Here is a 20,630-nt window from a genome sequence, read left to right on the forward strand (position 1 = left end):
TTATACACATTCCCATCTGTCTTGCAGTAAGGGATATTGGTCAACTTAACAGTTTAAGGTAAAATAAGCTGCATAATAGTACATATTACAATAATAAAATGTACAGTGTTTACAAGAAATATATTTTAGAAGCAAGATAGATGCATTTGCATCGAGGCGACCTTTTAAAATGCCACAACTATTTTTACATTCACTCTTGCAACAGGTCACAAGATGGGGTCACTAAGGTCAGGTTAACAAATCACTATGATGCACATCAAATACAGCAAAATTAGTTTATATACATATATATAATACATATACATGTATATTATACATATATGTATATAGTAAAACTCATCAAAATCTACCAGACCTGGCATAATCCACTTACCCATCAAAAATATGTACTTGTCCTTGGTAAGTAGAATTCTGCATGGCTGATTATATATTATATATACTCATTCATTAGCATCTGAGACATAAAACTGAGGATTTAAAATTTTTCGGTTAACAAACTCTCCAATAATAAACATGGTGCCCACAAAAGCACAAAGGTAAGGCACAATAGGATTTTTTGTTGCAGAATAGTGTGCATCATGTTTACTTAACCATAAGAAAAACGTGCATTATTTGTGCAAGTTCATGCTGCAAAACCATCTTATCTACAAAGTAAAGTGAGTTTGAGTAAAGTTTGTGGGACTGGTGTGCTTCCAGTATCACCCCCCCGTTACAGGCTATTCGGATGGATAATTTTTGTTGGAATGGGGATTAGTAAAGGCAATAATCTTAGACTTGCAACTAAGCTTCTCAGCAACAACTTTGTATTTCTTGGTGTTAGTAAATTTACAAGCTTGGAATCACAAGGTTTGCTGTCAGCTGTACTGTTTGCTCACACCTGCCAAAATTGTTGCAAGGAAATATGTAATTTAAGAAATTAGCAGGTAACTGGTTCATCAAATCAAGTTGTAATGTATTGGGAAAGTCACTTAATCCCAACGGTATTTTGTCACAGCCCTGACAATTGTAATAATAAATACAGCTTTTCACAGAATATTTTTCCAGTATCTGCCAATTGCTTCTTTATTGCTCACAAATTTGAATTCATTACAATTGGTATCAGACCTTTCACACAAAATCAGTTGGGTATTTTTAATATAAAACCTATAAAAGATATTTAACCTGTATCTAACACTTTAAGGTATTTGGCCTCCTGCCATGGAGCCAAAACCATAAAAAACATTAGGTTTTGAATAAAATAGGAAGCTTTTTCACTGCTCCAATGCAGACATCCTCACAGAACACAACCATTTTTGCCACCACCAGCATTTACATTTATATACAAAGCCCAGTACATCCACATTCAGTTTGTTTTCCCTCACACTTATATGCAACCACTAATGCCAGATTAACTTTCCCCAGACCCTAGCTGCAGAAAAAAAAATTCTTATACAGCAACAAAAACCTAATATTGACTGAAAAAGATTTTCTTTTTAAACTTAATCACCATCAGGAATTGTAGGTTGGTTGTTACAAAATACCCACAAGATTATTTCACAGGAAACTATGGAAATACAGGAAGTTGTTTTTTCTCCATGCTTTTGTATTATCAAAAACACTTCTTGGTGCAAAAATACAGTCACCACATCTGCAAATGTATAATGAATTCAGTATTCCTCATGCAAAACTTAAATGTGTTGGTTTACTATAGCCCCAGAAAACTTCCTGAAGCTTTTTTCTTTGTTGTCAGCTCAGTATTACTGCCTCATTGCTAAGTCCCTTTGGAAACAAGATTTCTGGAACGTTCAAATTTTTATTTAATTCATTAAAGTATTACATACAAAAAGCACTAAAAAAGGAAGACGGCAGCCAAACAGGAAAATTCCTGTTGCAAGTAACAGTCCTAGCAGTTGTAGAAAGTCTTCTCAGGAACTTCCCTGAGAATTAGTTGTGCCTGTCCGAAGACGCAGATGGGACATAGAGTTCATGTGTTTGTTTGATGGCTTCAGTGGAGTGTTACAAGTAAGAGCCTGGGGAAAACGATGATGGTACCGATCTAGTCGCAGGTATTTTACTGTTACCAGCTTTCCTACAAGGCAAAGAAATAAGAGAAACCTTCTAGTTCAATAATATTACATTATGTTTCAAGACAAATTTGCACAAACGTGTCATTACACTGACATTAGTTTTGCAGGTGGTGACTACAAAAAAAGAAGACACAGTTGTTGTTAAAGCTCTGTACTTCAGATGTTAAAACCCTTCACCATTTAAAAAGAACAGCACCCATCTTCTGTCATTTCATATTTTGTTATAAACCCCTTTTCCTTACCATCAAACCAAGAGCCATGTAATGCCTTGAAAGCCTTTCCAGCATACTCTGGAGAGAGACACTTGACATACACACAACCCTGCAAGAAAGAGAAGGTTGGTTTGGGTTGTTGAAGTCCAACAGACAATGATAAACAAAGCATTAAGAAATTACTGGAAAGACTCACCTCACGTGAATTTTTGTCAACAGCAATATGAACAATTCCATCATTATCACTGCATTTCTCCAGGATTGCTTCTTGAATTGCCAGATGCCAGTGATCCCCTATTTCCCTGTGCAAACAACAAAAGGTTTAATTAAGCACAGCATTTTTACAATATTGACAACGATCTCATCCTTCCCCACTGAGTTCCATTTCTTTGTAACTTGACATCGTTACCTGTTAAATGCCTTTGGGACAGATTTCGTGCTTCAAGTACTGAATATTCAGTACATTAGGGCTTAGAGTCCACTTCAGAAAATTCAACAATAATCATCATAAGGCGTAGTTTGAATTTGGGTGTGGGGTGTGTGTTGCCCTCTCCTTCCAGCAGCCTGCCATCAGCTCTGAAAGCTGCAAGCCTCAGCCCCTTTACCATATCACCTCTACCAGCAGTCACAGAAGCAACATTCCAAGCCAGGCTTCAGCAGGCTGAAGGAGATTTAGCAGCTCTTCAGATGCTGTCCATCACCAAATACCAATTCCCTACCCCAAACAATGGGACGACCTGCTTTCATCCCATAGGCTACTGATAGAATGTGCCAATGTAGCTCCAGAAATAGAAGTTAAAGCCAGACTCAGATTTTGCTGGTTTCATTTTGTCTTTCCCCCTCAACTTCTTTTATTGTCAATGCTTATCAATTTTTAGGTTCATCACTAGACAAGACAGAAGTCTCTGTATTTTTATGAAGGTACTGCAGGAACTATCTGGTCCTAATAAAATAATTCTAAGCAGAAGCAAAACGATTTCAAGAGCCTTAATACACCTTTAAGCCTGCTTGAATAGTCTTTACACAAAAAAAACCCCACAATGAACCTACTCTTCCAATAATACTATTAAGAGCTCTGAGTAGTTTTAAAGAGCTTTCTTTACATAAGACTAAAATTCTTTAAATAGTTTAACCACCTTCCTCTGTATTCAGCAGAACACACATGAGGGGAATGGAATGTACATAGGGAAGCTAATTGGTCGGGGATGTTACTTAAATCTGTTGAGTATGACACCAAGAGGGGTCCTACATTTGAGTGACTCTGGCAACATGGAATGTCAGATTTGCTTCTGTCATTGGCTGGAGGATGAGATTTCCAGTTGATGAGCCTTGCACAGGGAGAACATATATAAACAAGCCAACAAAAGTGGGAGAGGGACACAATGGTGCAAAGGGTCCTACTAGGAGAGAGACTTCACAGTCGAAAGAACAACTTAAAAACTTGCACCCTACTCAGAATGGAAGGAAAAACGAAGTTCTCTTTTTACTAAATAGCTCAAAATGAAGGGAATATGTAGATCTACTTCCCCTTCTCTAACAGCGTGAACAGCAGCATTTTCTAGATAACACACTCTGCTCAGGATCTTAGGGAAATAGAGTAATTTCAAGTTGCAAAACCCAGAACCTTTAAAGGTCCCCTCTAACTCAAACATTTCTATGATTCTATACAATCTTGACTTTGGTACGTTCCCTCCCTGCCCAGGACTTATGTCCGGATATTCTTGAGAAACACGCTGTCATCAGCAGAAAACCAGCTACCATGAGACCACATTGTTAAGAGCAGGCAATCATCTTTTCTGCTGGCCTGTATTCTTCCCAAATACTGAAGTCACCACATTATTCCCAAGTGCTCATTTCCTGTTTGCAAATGAAACAGAAATGCATTCTCAGTCTACGGTGCTTTCTATATTTTGCAGACCTGGGACATGAAATACGAGTTATCAACTAATTTGGACCTCCCATAATGGAACAGGCTCCCAAGGAAGTGACTTGCCCCTCCCTGATGCTGCACATGTATGTCCCATTAGCTGTCAACAGGAGTCTCACAGGAACAGTAATGCTTTCTGAACCATTCTTTTTACTGCCTTGGTGCTCGATGCAGAAACACTGGAAGAGACTGACATTAAAAAAACAAGACAGAACCCCAAAAAGCAGGTTTGTGTCTGGCATGGTGTAAATGCCTAGAATATACAGCCACGTTTAAGTCCACTGCTGTGGTCTAAGGGTTCACAGCCTGCAGGTAAGTTTTCTGACTTTTGACAGCAGCAGTATGATTATTTACTCTGTTAACTTTGTTAAATACAAATTAACTGGTATGTTCTCAGATGATTCTCAGGTCAAGAGGAAAGACCTCTATTATGGATGGCTGCTTTTACTAACTACTGGCATTTTGTTGGTTGACTTAGAGCAGCCACAAACTAATTTTATTGAACATATCTTGCACCCATGGCAAACATCAACAATATTTGCTTATCTAATCACATACACCGGAACATTCTGTGCTTATGGTGGTCAGTAAGGGCATTCAACCCTTGCAGATCTGGGACAAGAACATAAACCTCCTTCCTCTCTTGACAAAGCACTGAACAAAGTAGTTTGTCCTGCACTGTGGGGTGTGTGTTTGTTTTTTGAAGATTACTGCAAAGGGTGTGAGAAAAAGTACTTCCTTAAGCAGGAGTCTTCTGCAAGACAGCTCATGGAAGAGGAACAGCTAGGGCGTGCGATACAGAATTACATAAAGTATCCCACTCACAAGGACTATAATCCTGCAGTCCAGTAACTGAGCTAGGTCAACTTCCAACAGAAAAGGTTTAAAATAAGGGAATGTACTAGAAGTTGCATTGTTCAAATAGACTGACTGGACATAGACACTAAAAAGCAGCATAAAAATATAAGAACTAGTCTATAAATGTTTGTGGGTTGGCTTTATTTTTCATGCACTAGTACTGACTGGGTCAGTACTGAATGCCACTGAATACTTATCAATACTTCAGAAACATACAGTCTGATGTTAGGACACGTGTCTCCTCTGTCAGCTGATCTAATTGAGCATTTACAAAAGTAATTAATGGAGCAAGATCAGTCACTCAAACCACTTGTAGTGCTACACTCTTCAAGAACTGGCCCAAAGACACAAAGCAAGACAAGGACAGAAGAAAGCAAGATTATTTATGTCTTCTCAAAGATGTTAAAAGGCAGATTTTTTTTTTCCAACTCATTTGTTTATTTTAAGGTATTCATGTTCACTCACTTCTTCCAAACCCCTCTGAGACCTTTCCAAAAGGATACAGAGATACAGATAGATAGGTAACTTTACTTACATAACTGGATCAAACATATTGCGAATCTTTAGACATGGTGTCAAGCTGTTCGGTGGTGAGTTTCTTCTATCTAGATGAAATGCTACAAAGAAAAATGTAATAGTATTTACTGGCAGCCATAATACCATCTAGTTAACAAGTGTGAACTTGTTACATATCAATACAATTGTAGTTTTACTCAAAAGAATACTTTCCTTCATCTATGGAAAAAGCTTCAAACAGATTAAGTTCCCTGCAGTTTTCTATTGCCCTGAATAAAGTTAACCATAGTTAATTGGGTTTTTTCTTTCAATTTACACTGTTACATTTTAAAATAGAATGTGTACTGTTTTATATCCAGGCCACAGTATGTGGAAAGAATTCAGGATATCTTAAAAAATCCTATATACATGAAGATGAAGTATTTGCATTACATCTCAGTGAAAGGCATTTTCATTGACAAAGATGTCAATTCTTGACATCGGGAGTGAATTTTTGGAGCTGCATGTTGACCAGTTTTAACTGCCTGATTTCCACTTTTGAGTCAATTTACTGTCCATCAAAGAAACAGGGAGATGTTTAGATGGTTTATTAGATATGCATTGCATTAGCAAGCGTCAAGGATCACTCTACAAGGATGGAGCTTTTCTAACCCCAGATGCTCTACAAGCACGACGAGAAGTTTGCAAAAATCTAAAGTGAAACCCACAAGAGGACAAACCAGATAAAATGGCAAGAAGAAAAATGGAAGTTAAAAATAACAGAGTGAATCTTTCAAAGCTGAACAATCCCATGAAATGCATTCTGAAGTTCCAAAATAACTATTAAAGTCTCTAAAGTTCACAAGTTCTACCTGTCAGAATTTCCACAGAAGACTGCACTGTGAGAAGAGGAACAAAGGAGCCCTTCAGATTAGGTAGTTCCATGCCTTCAGAAGGGCCAGCAAACAGCAACAGAAATGGAATAAGATAGCCTCATAAAACAACGTCCAAGGCTTGAAGGAAATTTTACTTTTAAGACTTGAGATGAGTTAATTCAAGAGTTTACATGTAAGATTAAAAAAAGTCACAAGACAAAGTGATGTTCCTAACTGATACTAATGCTTCTCCTTAGCAATCCCTACTTCAGAAAAAAAGTTCAACAGATTCAAGATGGTCCGTTGCACATGTTAGAAGTCTCAGTTTTGAGCAGATGACACTACAGGTTTGTTTGTGCTTCTTACTGTTGACCTTTTAAAATGAAATCCTGCAAGTATATAAAAAATGCATGAACGCTGCTCCTCTTCTGTATGTCACCACAATAAAACCCCAGATAGGTAGAAGAAATTCAATCATGTGGAAGAGACTGCATGTGAAAGACAAGCACTAACCAAGAGAGAGTTGCTGCCTGCAGATACGGCATAGGGAACAAGTTTGTCAAGTTTGTCTATCTAAATTCAAGGCAAAAAAAATAATACAATTGCCAACTAAAAATTAAAAAGGGTGACCTCCAAATCTCATCTGGAACTTACGGTAAGTTCCCCAAGTACTCAAAGTATTATTAGAATATACACACACAGTTCAAGTCACCAATGCCTGTAACAACTGTCTGTTTTTTTTTCCTTGGGAATAGATTTCTAAATCTGCTGTTGACACTGCATCTTTTTCTGAGCTTAAGGACAAGTCCTTCTTCAATAGCACATGGTTTTGTAAAGTTCTTTTGCCCTTGATTAAAAATTTTACATGGGGTATACAACAACAACTTTACAGAACTGACCAACATTTACAGAACTACACAGATCAAGTGGTGTGTGTGAGAAATGTCACCAGCATTTGGTACACTGGGGCACCACACCATACTGGAAAAGGTGACCAGGGGTGGCTTAGTCATGGACTGGGCCCTGGAAAGGTGTGGGGTTGAGGAAATTGTGTGCTGATTGGTCATACTTAGGTTTATTCAGCACACGGTTTTAGTCCAAGGATAAAGACCAGTGAGGTTATTTGTAGACACCCTAGGCCCAGGGGATCAACGTTTCTGCAAGCTGTTTATGAACTAAAAAATAAAAACAACCCAAAAAACCTCCCAACCCCCATACTGTTGTTTAAGGCAGCAGCTACACCACCAAGCTACACACAAAAGTAACTAAATGGACAAGTGACACTTTAGTGCAGATACCTATAAAATCGAGCTCTGCCTGCTCCAATTTCTAATAATCTTTATGTCTTTTTGCTGGGAAGGGCTCAGGTGCTTGCAGAGATTACTTCAACCAGAGCAAACCACCAGCACAAAACTAATCTGCTACCAATTAAGTGTCATTCTAGTAGAAGCAGTGCCCAAGGCAGTGCAGCATCTGACAATAAATGTTGATTCTGCTTTTTCTCAAAAGTGTTTCACAATCATAAATTAAAAGAAAATTTTGCAATTTAAGATGGAGCTTTTCATGTATAAAGAAAAAGGTGGCCACAGAAATCAGTGAGGTATAAAATGAATGTTAGCACAGTAACAAGCTTTAAAATGTATACCAGAAATCAGACCAAAAGGGGATGCTCGGGAAGACACCGGTGAACTGAAAATAATGCTGTACCTACAGAGCACAATTCAAAACAGCACAACTAACAGATGTGTCTGTAACAATTAATTCTCCCCCTCCTCCTAAAAAGATTATGTTTATGGTGACAAACCTATTCAGATTGCAGTACTGATTATTTAAAGTATTCACACTGATGTGGAGCATACAAAACATTCTCCTCAATGACAGCAGGTATTATTTTGGGCCAGCACAATTAAATAAGCACCTCACCAGCACGTTTCTTTTCCAAAGTAGCCCTCAACAGTAAGAATTACAAGATGAGGGTAAAGAGGTGGAGATGAAACAGGAAGGCAGAAGCACAACTTTGTGTACTAAGTCACTGACAAGAAAATTTTTAGGACTTTGCTAAACTCCCCTTGGGGGCTTCAAGAAAGGAAGTCACTTGGTATTTCAATCATGATGTACCCTGTTTTATTACCTTAAACTGAGCATGACTGTATCGTTCCAGATTCAAAGAACAGCAGCAGATAAAAATGTGGGTTTCAACAGCCTCTTTACCACCATGACTGGAATGTGTATGATGGAATTAGTGGCTCTTGCACAGACTTAAAAATGAACATCTGAGAGACAGTGCAGCTTTCTAGACCTCTTGAATTACTATTGTATTACTGCAAAAGGGATACCCCAGTATCACTGCCACGGGTTATAAGGCAGCCCAACAGATCTTTAGATGTGGATTTGACACACCTGATAAGGTGGAAGACTTGCATTAAATACAGATAACCATGTTTCTGAAGAACAGATTTATTTGTGCTAAGCCACAGATCACTGATTTATTAAATATTACCCCTTCTTATAAAAGGTAAGGACAAAAAGATAAAACATTTAGTAAAAATACTGAAGTTCCACACTTTCACACAAGACAAGGTTCTTCAGTAAACTGGGAAGATACTGAAATCAAAATAATACTAAATGTTAGGAGAGTGTGGTTGACTTGGGGTGTAATACAGTTAAGTTCAGCTACAGAAGACCAACACGGGGTGGATACAGCATTTTACAAGCATAAAATCCACAGTTTTCTTGCAGTAGTTAAGAATAGAGCCCCCTGTGTTTTTAAACGTGGAGGATTACATTCTCACAAACTGGGGAGGAGGGGTGTCATTCACACAAGGTAACAGGTTATCTTCCATGCTGCAGGATGAAATATCACCCTAGATGTGGTACTTCAGAGAACCTCTTTATCTCGTCTCCTGAGCTGTCAAGGAACTTTAGCTACTGCTCTTAGCTTAGCTACACTGGAGCTTCCCCTACCTTTTTTGCTTTAGAGCTCAGTTATCAAAGGCAAGAGGGGACAACAGTATCTGCTCTTTCAAAAGCAAACTGAACACACTGACTATTTCTTCCAAAAAAACAAAAAAGAAATTCGACTTTGGTCTTGCCAACTGTTTTTAAAACATTCACTCATTTGTCCATCATCCTACAATGACCTTACTAATCTTTATTTTTTGGACAGATATTTCAAAGGAAATACACCAGACTTTATTCTGACCCAGAAAAAAAAAATAGATTTATGAACTCCTACACTGAAACATCAAAATTGCAGGACAAACATAATTCCACTTGATTTATACTTCCAAAAATGAAGAACTGCCACATGTATATAGAATTCCTAACATCAGGAAAGGAATAGCTATGCAAAAAGCACCAGACTTATGTAATGAAACTATTTGTAACAGTCATATGAAAACAAGGAATTTAAAATAGAAAGAGCCTTTGCACATCACAATTACCTTTGACTGCTGACTACCAAGATACTCAGAGCCAAAACAACCTATGTCATTTCAGACACTCCTACTCACATACTTTGGCCCTAACAGAAGGGCATGGAATCTCAATTCCACAAAGATCTTTGCCAAACTACAAACATGACAAGAAAATTAGGGAAACTGCTATTAAAAGTACTGAAACAGGATAGATCTTTAAATATCTTATTCAACAGAAAGCATAGAATCTTAAGTACCTACTCCAGGCAGCACAGAGCTGAAAGCCATTGCTGAGAAGTAGTTACTCTGTCCACATTCACAATATGCTACAGTAGGTATCAGATGCTGAAACCCAGATGGTACCTAACAGCCACTACCAGAGGTGCTGTCTTTCTAGGAAGTTTTAGAAACAAGTGTTCTATTGAGTCTTGAATATATATTCCAGGTAGCAAAGCAGCACCTAAGCTACCACACACTGGAAAGTCTTCCAGATGAAGAAAAATCCAGTCTGATTTCTAACTCAGAGCAGGATGTTGTAATCGATATTGCAATCAAACAAGACAAGAAAAACTGAGAGCAAATAAGTAATACGTAAGAAATTTGAGAACTGGAGTGTTGTGCCTGTATTGAACAGTGTGTAGAAGATTCAGCTTGCAGAAGCTGTGTTCAATTTAAGAGTCTGAAAATTGCTGATGACCCTATCAGAGATGGAACGGGCAGCTGTTGACAAGCCCACGACTTCTGCACTACACCTAAAGCACTCACACATCCCTATTGGTCAGTGTCCTGGAAAAAAAAAAAGTCCCTGCAACTCTTGTAATAAAGTTACTATTCATGTCTTAGATTATTACAGTTTCTCAAAAATTTAGTAATAGAGATGTCACAGAATGCCATGTCACAACTGGTGCAAGACAATGAGTGCAGAACTTCAAGCCTGCAGTAGTATTTACAAGGTATTTGAAAAAAGCAGCTCTCACTTCCAATGACTGATTTCAAATGAGAAACATAATGCTGAAACCAAGGGCAGAACTTTGAGAAGCACATAACATCCCAATACAACATTTAGCAGAGACAAGCAAGAAATGGGTACCAAGACTACTAAGACCCACAGCAGATAAGTGCCATCTATCTGCAAATGTCTCAAAAATATTTGGCTTTTCAAGCTGACAGAATTGTTTGGGTTTGCTTTGAACTTACAGAAAAGCAACATTTAAGACTCAAGGGCTGAAAGCATACATAGAACTTATGAAAGCATGCAAGTGGCCTGGGACAAAACCAGAATGTTAGAAGTACTTTCATTTGGACAATCAAGCCTGCCACAGCATAAATGTTCCAAGCCACAAAGAAGCTCTGTCTGTCTCTGGAAAGGAAATAATGACATTGGAAAGAGCTACTTTAAACTGTACCCTCTTTTATAAGAAACAGTGGGAACATTGTTTCCTGCAAATAAAAATGTATACCAGTAAAAAGCTAAAGAAAAGATCCTATTACTATTTGCTTTAGTTAAACTAATACCAAATTTAGCATACTTCAGAAGAACACAGATGAGAGTGCAGTTGTTTGCCCGTGGGTATTTTTATTTTTAAGTGGGACTAAGGAGGCAGAAAGTCTGTTTGATTTTAAACAGGCTTTTTTTTTCTTTCAGCATCTAGTTCAACACCACAGAAGTAACACACGATAGAACCTTGGTAATACCTGATTTTAAAAGTTGAATTGAAAACTCTAGAAGCCCCCACCCCCTCACCATCTAAACGGGCCAATGAGTTTATAAAACAGGATTCTGCACTGGAGGGGTAGTACAGCATTACAGATGAACAGAAAGCAAGGCAGAAGCAAGGCAGACTCTTCAGCACTGTCAGAACACTTAAGTAATTGGCAATTAAGACTTCACTTTACCTTCACGCTTGAAATATTGATATAATTAATAATTTTTAATTGTATCCCAGAGTTGCTTTAATTATAGCTTCAAATTTTCATTGACCAAAAACACCCCTAGCCCAAAACCTGAAGCTTAACATGAGGAAAGGCAGAAAGAAAAAGAACTAGGAAAATATGACCACTGCAAACAGACAATTGCAAACCCACTGAATTCTTGCCACTTGGCTCCATGATAAAGTTGAGAAGTGACAAACCACTGCAAAAATCCACATGAGAACAGCCTCCTCTATTAAAATAAAAGGTCTGCTGCACCACAGAGCTTAAAATACAAATGCACAGTGTAGAAAAAAAAATACAGAAAAGAAGCACTACTAGGAGGTACTCAAAACCTATGTTCTGCCAATTGAGAAGTCCTTTCTCCCAGCAGTTTCCTTTTCAAAACAAGTATCTCCTCTTCCATCTTCCTTTTCTATCTTTAGGTACCCAACTGATAACAGTGGGAAACTCAAGTCTACAAGCTCTGATTTACCTGCTATAAGATACAACATTACTTCCAATAAGTTTAAGACGTCAAAATTTCACCAACTAAAGAGGTGGTGGTGGTTTGTTTTTTTTTAATTTATGGAAAGAAACAAGCAACTCACTTGGGCATTCTGATGTGTTTCTGCAGTAGCTGTAACAGAAAAGCTGATTTTGCTTGAAAACAAGCAGACCCTGAATACACAGAAAAAGTAAGTCTACTGAACAAGATAACAGATAAACAGCACAGTTTATAACAACACTTAACAGTGTGAGACAAAACAGATCCTTCACATTCGAACAACAGAATATCATTTAGAAGTCAGATGCAGAAATTAAAAAAGTATTGCAGTTGCAAAAGACAACCAGACTTCAATACCTTGGCCTTGCCACACTTTCGATGGTATTGCTAAAATTTTGTCACACGCTGCAGAAGGTTGCATCCATTTCCAAACCAAGAATTCAGCACCACCTATTCTTCGTGTCTCTGTGCGAGCTCTAGATTCATTTGCTGCAAGAAAGTCAACTGCTCTATTCCAGACTTTCCTCATTTTCCTCCTTAAAAATTGAAGCAAGAAGTACAAAGTTAGCATTGTAACAACCAGCATAGCTGACATCCAGCGTGTAAGAGAAATTTGATGTCCCACTCCCCACCACGTCAAGAGAACTCCCAAATATTGTACTGTGCAGACTACTGAAATTAACTTATTGACCCATTTATTTTTACTATTTTTTCCTTGCACATAAGGACATTCAGTACTTCTAGTGAGAACATACCTGTCCTGAGGTGGTATTAGAGAATCACGCACATGTAAAATAGGCATGTAAGGCTGCAAGTCTTTATTTTCAGAACATGCCTCACTGTGACTTCTTAGAACATCTGAGGAGACCATAAGAAAAACTGGTAACTATGTAGGTTAACATTAAGAATATCATCAATGCTGGCAATCAACAGCTGCTCTGAAGACCCCTCCCAGTTTCAGTAGCTAACAGGGCTTTGGCATTTCAAAGCATTTTCTCCCATCTAACCATGCTGACCACAAATCAAGAAGACTAACCAAACACACCCTCTAAGTGCCTCAAATAACTCTGAAATACACAAAAAGAATTCTTGCAGTTACACTTGTTTGGTACTTTTAATTGTTGCCAACAACAGATACCTTTGAAAATAAAGTGCTTTCCCCCGCCCCAAGAAAACTTGATTTGCAAATGCAAGAGAGGTAGGAACAGGGGAAGAGCCCCAGTTTGTCTGCAGTCTCTGTATTTATGATGATTCCCATAGGTGAAAGTAATAAGACAACTGAAGCAAAAACGCAGCCCAAATCAGAGCTTAAGAATTATAAACACAGCTACTGAAAACATCATGGCTTCAAGTAGAAAGGCAGAATTTCAGAATTTATTCTGCTTTAGTAACATAATTTCTGCCCAAAGTGAGTAACTAAAGAGCTGCTTTTCCTATGAAAAGCCATTAAGAACAGAATTGAGAACTAACACACATTTTAAGAGTGGATATTTTAAAGATACATGAAAAATTATGATACAGATGCCACCATACTTCCAGACAATTAACTTTGTGTTTGTTTTCAGCAGTAAGATAAAAAACCCACCAAGTCAATGGGAATTTAAATGGCCAGGTTGATGTAACTCACCAATTACGATCTTTATACCAAAAGCTTTGATTAGGTTTAAAGGACAATGTGTGTTTAAAAACAAGGCCAAACACGTGAATCGCACATTTGACCAAGAACTCCAACAGCATCACTGATGACTGACAATTAAATAGACAGAAAACACAGCTCCATTAATGCCAGCAATTTGAAAGCTTAGAGCTGGTACATCAGATGCAACTTGGGAAGCCATACCTATGATTTTTACCACCATATCATACATCTGCCTTGTTTCTTCTTCCTCTTTTGCCCAACGGTATTTCATGTAGTGCAGGACTCCCCAGACGATTGCTACACCTGCATTTAGATGTAGATTATTCTTTAATCAGTATTGGAACGAGGTTATTCATCAGTTTACATCCCGCAGTTCAGAAGTTGGTTGAACTAGCTAACTTTCTGAAGTATTTTAGCTTTCAAAACAGTGAAGCACTCAATACTTGCTGTCAGTGTGTTTTGTTTTACTCACACAGCAGCACAAACACGTGAACTCTGAAGACTGGTTACCCTTTAGAAAAACATTTGTTTTAACAATAGCCTAGTATCCCATTATTGTTGTTTGAAATTTTACCCATTTGTGAAGAAAAACAGTAAAACAACTATTTGAAAAACTCAAGTCATATCAGAAGTCACATAAACTGACAATTGATAACACGTTAAGATTTAAAAATGCACAATTATCCACTAATTCACAGACAAGTCACATACTTTACATATACTTGTCCAAACTAAGTAACTGGGACTGCTTCAGTTCAGCTACAGATATGCATGCTGTTTTTCTATTGAAGTAATTTTCTATTACTTAAAGATTATCCCCAAAAAGCACAATCTAGTTACGAAAGCCAGCAGCATAAGTTGAAAATAAAAGTCTCATTACTACTTCTATTTCAGGCTGAGGGCACCACACCACCCGTGATCTCTTAACAAGGAAAGAAACACAGAAACATGCATTCCCAAATTACAGTTACATAATTTGTTTTTTATGACAGCAATCACAAGGCACTGATAACTGGCGCATCCCAGAGACTGAAGGATACCATTTTAGGCCAAACGAGTATTAGTTAATGATAATGACATCTAACATTTATCCAATGGTTTCTTTTTAAGAGGTGCTTCATGTTAACCTGAATTACAGATGATGAATTTGAGATATGGAGCAATTTGCTCAACATGACTGATGAGAGCAGTGGTTAACTTGGATACTGAGCTCCAACTCTGCATCCCAATTCAACCCTCATATCCAGTATTATTAGAAAGACAGCAATCTGGGACAGTTTCCCTTCGATTCTTTTGGTTTGTCAAAAGACCAGTGAAGGGGATATTCTGCTCATAAGCATGGGATTAATTTATTGGGATAAAACAATTTATTACATATTCAGTATTTGTAGAGATGAACTCTACACCTTCAGAATTTCCAACCAGCCACATGGAAAAAAGTAAAGTGTCTGCACTCACCTATATCATATATTTATGTTACATGGTTTTCAGTACGTGAAGAATTAAACTGAAAGAACTTTAAATTTAGAGTACTACCAAAGACTAAATGAGTAAGCCTTAGTGAAGAATTGGATACATTTTTATAACAGTTTCAGAGGTAAGAATGTTTGGTGATAAACATGTTTGGTATCCATCTCTTCCTAAAACTAGAAAGCTCTTTTTCAGTAGTTAAGTTCCAGAAATAACAGTGAAATACCCTCAAAATTATGGCTGTTACATTTTTTTTTACTGGGCATTTTACTTTTTCAATTCAGTTCACTCTGGAATCTTTGGAAGCCGCAAGGTATCGCTTGGCAGGGGAAAAATAGTGTTCCCAAAGAGGGAGTATGTTCAGCTGGCTACAGCAGCAGTTGATAGCAACCAACAGTGCTGCAAAAGCAGCACAAAGCAAACCGCGCCGTAATCAAGACACTGATAGGAACTCCCAAGTTTTATGGTTGAATAAAAATTTTCTCTGGAAGTGCTGTTTACATTTCCCTGTGCACTTACACAACTGCAAGCTGTTATAGCAAAATGTTTGATGTTTTTGAAGTTAACTTACCCAAAAGCAATATTGACAATCTGTGAGTTACATTAACAAATGCACGGCGAAAACGACACCTGAAAGACATCTTTGGACTAGTGGATTCCAGATACTTCACATCTGTCAAATTAGTGACATTCACCTTGTTGGGGTCATTGCTGAGACACCTATTCCAAAACACACAGGTTTTATGAAAAACAATACATTCTGTTTAAAGAACTTTTTTTTAAAAGAGATAAAAAGCACTTACTTTATGCCAACATCTTTCCCGCTACTCAAGATCCACTGTAATGCTGTGTTAAGTACACTTTCATATTGTGGATCTAAACTCTGTCAAGAGAAAACAGTAATGAGTTACTTCATAAATAACCAAAAAGTTTTTGTGCCACAATAAAATCAAGATACTGCAGATTACTACTCAAAACTATGTGAGGTTTTTTCCCTTGATTCTTCAGATTTTGCCTGTTTGACACGAACTGAATTTATCCATGATATGAGCAGCTATCAGATTTAGTAGCTTTCCTCAAATTAAGGACCGTTTGAAAAGTCAAGTCACATTCAAGGTGTTAAAAACAATTCTAACTTACACCAAAAAAAGATTCAGTCACTAGGTGGTGCTCGTGGAAAATCTACTTCATTAAAACTCAAATTAGATATAAACCCAGCTGAAAACAGGTCCTATAAGAGCAGTTTCAGACTTGATGAAAATCAAGTTTAACTGGTATTTTGCAAATAGCCCCGTGACTGTAGTTCAAGAACTGATATTACTTTATAGAAATTGACTTTAAAAAAAATTACTCAATATCAACTCTCATAGGAGAAAATTCACTGCTATCTGAGCTAAAAGTCTGTCTCCATAGTTCACTTCACATGTTCTTCAGGGAAGAAAGCTTAAGTGGAAAGTACTATTATATTTGAAATTATACTCGCCAATAAGATTTACCTCCACCTTTCTTTTGAACCTCACATAATGCAACAAGCATAGAACACTAAAGGACAAACACTTAAAAAAACAACTCTTAATTATTTTACTCTCAAAATGAAAATAAGTTTTGCCACAGAATACAGAAATTCTGCAAGTGAGTTACATTTATACTCCCCAAATGAGGGGCTGTAGGGTTAAATGAGACTTTGCACAAAGTGAAAAATGTTCATATAAAATTTGAGCCTCTTATCAGAGCTAACACAGTTGTTATCATAACTGTCATTCTTGCAGCACAACAGATAAGACCATCAGTGATCTGGCAAGAACTTAATTTTTTCCCATGTATTCCCACAACACACTGATTTTAACAGACACAGAATATCACTGCCAAACCATAAACTGGTGTTAGCAGCTTCTTCAGGGTGCTCTTAACCTCGCCTCTTTTTGTCTCCTATGTAAATGTTTGCCAAGACATAAAATTTCTACACATTTTCACATTAGAAGTCACATCAGCTTAGGTCCCTCCATCCAATCAAAGAAATCTTATACTCTCACAGCCTTTTAAAAGCTGCAAGTAGTTTTCCACTGAAGGGTACACCAACGGGGGCTAAAATAAACCCTACAGCTGTCAAGACAAGGCAAGAGTCATCTTTTATTTGGGGAGTATGGCAGGGGAATGACAGCAGAGAGTGGGATTTCATAATACTGCACACCTATCATATTAACAAAAAAGCCTTTTTTGACCATTTCTATTTAAAGCATCAGTGAATGGTGTCTCCGTACAGCTGCTGTCAGGCACACTGCAGAGATCCATGCGTCACCGTCTCCTCCCAAAGAAAGGAGGACAGTACCCTTTTCTATTAAGTCTCCAAACATAGTATATTGATTTCTGGAGAAGATTCTAAAGATTTGCATTTCATAAATTTAAGACATTTGTGTTGGTCAACTATCTCCTTCAGTTCAAATTATGCCCTGATGTTTTAACTAAAAGGAAGAAAACCATATGCCACTGAAGCACTACTGTCTATCTGTGCCTTAATTGCAATTAAGTCAGTTTCTTTCACCTTCCCTCCCTCAAAACCCTCACTACTTCCCTAAATAAAAATTATAAGTAGCACATGTTCAAGACATCAGCTACAAACATTTCCAAATAACATTCCATACAAACTGAAATGTTAGTTAATACAGTACATATGAAATCAGGCCTCACTAACTGTAAATTACACAAATCTCATATATAACCAATGAAAAATACCTTGTTTGCTTACTTTTAAATATGCAGCTGCCTCCTGGACGGTAAGGTTCCTTTGACTAGAGCTGCCACATTCATGTTCTCCTGGTAAAATCAAACTTTTGTTTATTTTGATCTACTGATTACCACATTTTATAAAATCATTAAATACAAGCTTATAGTTAACACAATCTACAAAAGCAGCAGTAGTTCAGTAATTCTCACAGGTTCCACTAAAACCATGGAAAAATCTCTGGACAAATTTCTCCTTCAGAAAAGTTAGAAAACCTGAAGATTGTCACAGCTAATAATATGTACAGATCCCATGAATACAACTTCATGGAGTGCTCAAAGTATATTTCTGTATTTATGCTGAAAGCAGAACAAAAGGATGGACATTACTGTGAATCGTTGCTGTACCCTGACTCAACTTCTTCAAATATTTTCATTTACCCTGAAACATGCATTACCTTTAATACAGACCAGGTTAGTTCCCATTGCAACACATACATAGTGGTATTTCAGACACTGTGAAGTTATCTTTTAGATTGGTCCAAGTTATCACAGTAAGTCATAACCTTATTGAACATGTTCAGAATCCAAACAGGGCCTGAGACTGGTGGTTTTACCATTGTAGGTGTTTTGGAATGTATGCAAAGTAGTCAGGAAATAAGGTATCATATGCACAGTCAGTCCTCACAGCCACATGCCACCATCATCTTAATTTTCTTTACTAAACTGTACTGAGGTACCAAATTAATGCAAAAAACTCCAAACACAGCAGCAACCATACCAACACAAAGTCAGAGAAAAAGAAAAGGTCTAACACCAGTTTTATCTATCACTAGGCCAGCACTTCTCAAGAAGTGTCAGCGAGTGGAAAAATCACCCTTTTCCCAATTTAACGAAGAAAAGTCTTAACATCTATAGCTATGACTTTACTGTGCCAAAACAACAAAATAGGAAACAAACCCAGTCTTCCACTGCCTCAGGGTTACACCTGCCTTACCTTCCTGCATCTATGCTGAAGTGTATTATTTCCAAAGCCATAGCAAGGCTAGGGAAGTTTAAGATATTCATCCATAAACAAAGTATAAACCTTTGCTTGTACCCTTACAAAGTATTTAAGGTTGGAATTCATCTACCTGGTAAACCCTTTTGATGATACAACTTCAAGTATTAATTCCTCTATACAAACAAGAACATTTGAGGCAATCTGACCAAAAATTAGTAAATCCTAGCAAGTCAGGGAGCAGCATTTTCAAGTCACATTCACAGTTGGGAGTTCTAAAGAAGTGTTTCTACGGAACAAAAGTCCTTCTCGGACTGCTACAAGCAAAGTTTTGCTCAATACACAAAAGCAGATTTAAGTGAATTTGGCCTTGCAAACACATCAGCGTGCCAGGGATGCTCTTCTCTTACTGTTGGGTTATAGATAAATAGGAACACTGTTTGTAGGAGTGCTCATACGCTATCTGGCCTAGAAGTGCTGCTGGAACCAAGCCTGTGTGCATGTGTGTATTTTTAATCAAGCACTGAGCAGAATAGATATCCCTCTAAAAGTGGTTTAATTTGATTATTAACGTGCAGTATCTTAAACTTCAAACATGCCAGAGTCTACTGTAATAGCAAAACTACAGAGATCACAAGTGAAAATTGACCCCATCTTTGCCAACACACTCTGAATTTATAAGTCAGCACAAGAACTGGAGTTACAGGCTAGACTTGTGTGCAATTCAGGCATTTTTGTGCAGCATAAGCTCTACAACCTTGAAGTTTACAGGTGTAATCACCAGTGATTTCATGTTTCAAGATTAGCAGACATGGGATAACTATACAATTACACAATATCCAGTATAAACATATTGTTTCAAATCTAGAACTGATGGAATAAATACAACAAACCCAATATACATCTCTGTAGAAGCCCTGTGTACAGTCTCAGTCAGGTATCAGTTTTATGACACAAGCAAGACTGGTAGGCATTCATCCATTTAAACTGATGTTGTTTTTCAGTGAGACCTGAAGTCCTCCTGGGGGTTTTATACAAAAAAAAGCACATCAGTCACAATTTGACTGAACCAAACAGCTTATCAGAACAGGAGCACAAGACCTTTCTGCTTCAGAGTTTTGGGGGGGTTTAAAATTATGTAGATAAGCAGGAATGTCCATTTATGAAATAAGAAAGCATGAGGTTAATACACAGAGAAGACAAGCAAAACACATAAGCAGGTGGCCAGATTGAAAATCCAAAAATGAATCCTGAAACTTATTTTGAAGAATTCATTTTTCACAATTTAAACAAGAGCACACCATTACCTCTTGCAAGGGGACAAAAGCTACAGATAAGGGGGCTACAGGATTACTTCAGTAGTTTTAAATTCTAATCTTATTTGCCTTCCTCCAGGAATCACATTTATGTAGTATGCAGCCAACACACTGAGTTAACTGCTTCTGGTCTCATCTTCAAAACCCAGCAGACTGTTTCCTCGCAGTCCTGCTTATGAAATTTCTTTTAGACTGTATTCCCTCCAAACACGTTTA

At 37.5% G+C, this 20,630-nt stretch overlaps 1 protein-coding gene across 1 annotated transcript in view; it reads right to left on the minus strand.

Moving 5' to 3' along the window:
- Nucleotides 1-1,904: 1,904 nt before the first annotated feature.
- Nucleotides 1,905-20,630, minus strand: part of LEMD3 (LEM domain containing 3) — a gene marked incomplete at both ends in the record, with an annotated part of 43,998 nt that continues 25,272 nt past the window's right edge. The window contains 10 exons of the mRNA XM_084261459.1: nt 1,905-2,068; nt 2,309-2,387; nt 2,475-2,580; nt 5,599-5,680; nt 12,626-12,804; nt 13,024-13,126; nt 14,109-14,210; nt 15,949-16,097; nt 16,181-16,260; nt 18,124-18,191. Coding sequence (XP_084117585.1) covers nt 1,905-2,068; nt 2,309-2,387; nt 2,475-2,580; nt 5,599-5,680; nt 12,626-12,804; nt 13,024-13,126; nt 14,109-14,210; nt 15,949-16,097; nt 16,181-16,260; nt 18,124-18,191 — 1,112 coding nt within the window. The remainder of the gene's footprint in view (nt 2,069-2,308; nt 2,388-2,474; nt 2,581-5,598; nt 5,681-12,625; nt 12,805-13,023; nt 13,127-14,108; nt 14,211-15,948; nt 16,098-16,180; nt 16,261-18,123; nt 18,192-20,630) is intronic.

This window comes from Gallinula chloropus (assembly GCF_964237585.1).
Source record: "Gallinula chloropus genome assembly, chromosome: 1".
NCBI lineage: Eukaryota > Metazoa > Chordata > Aves > Gruiformes > Rallidae > Gallinula > Gallinula chloropus.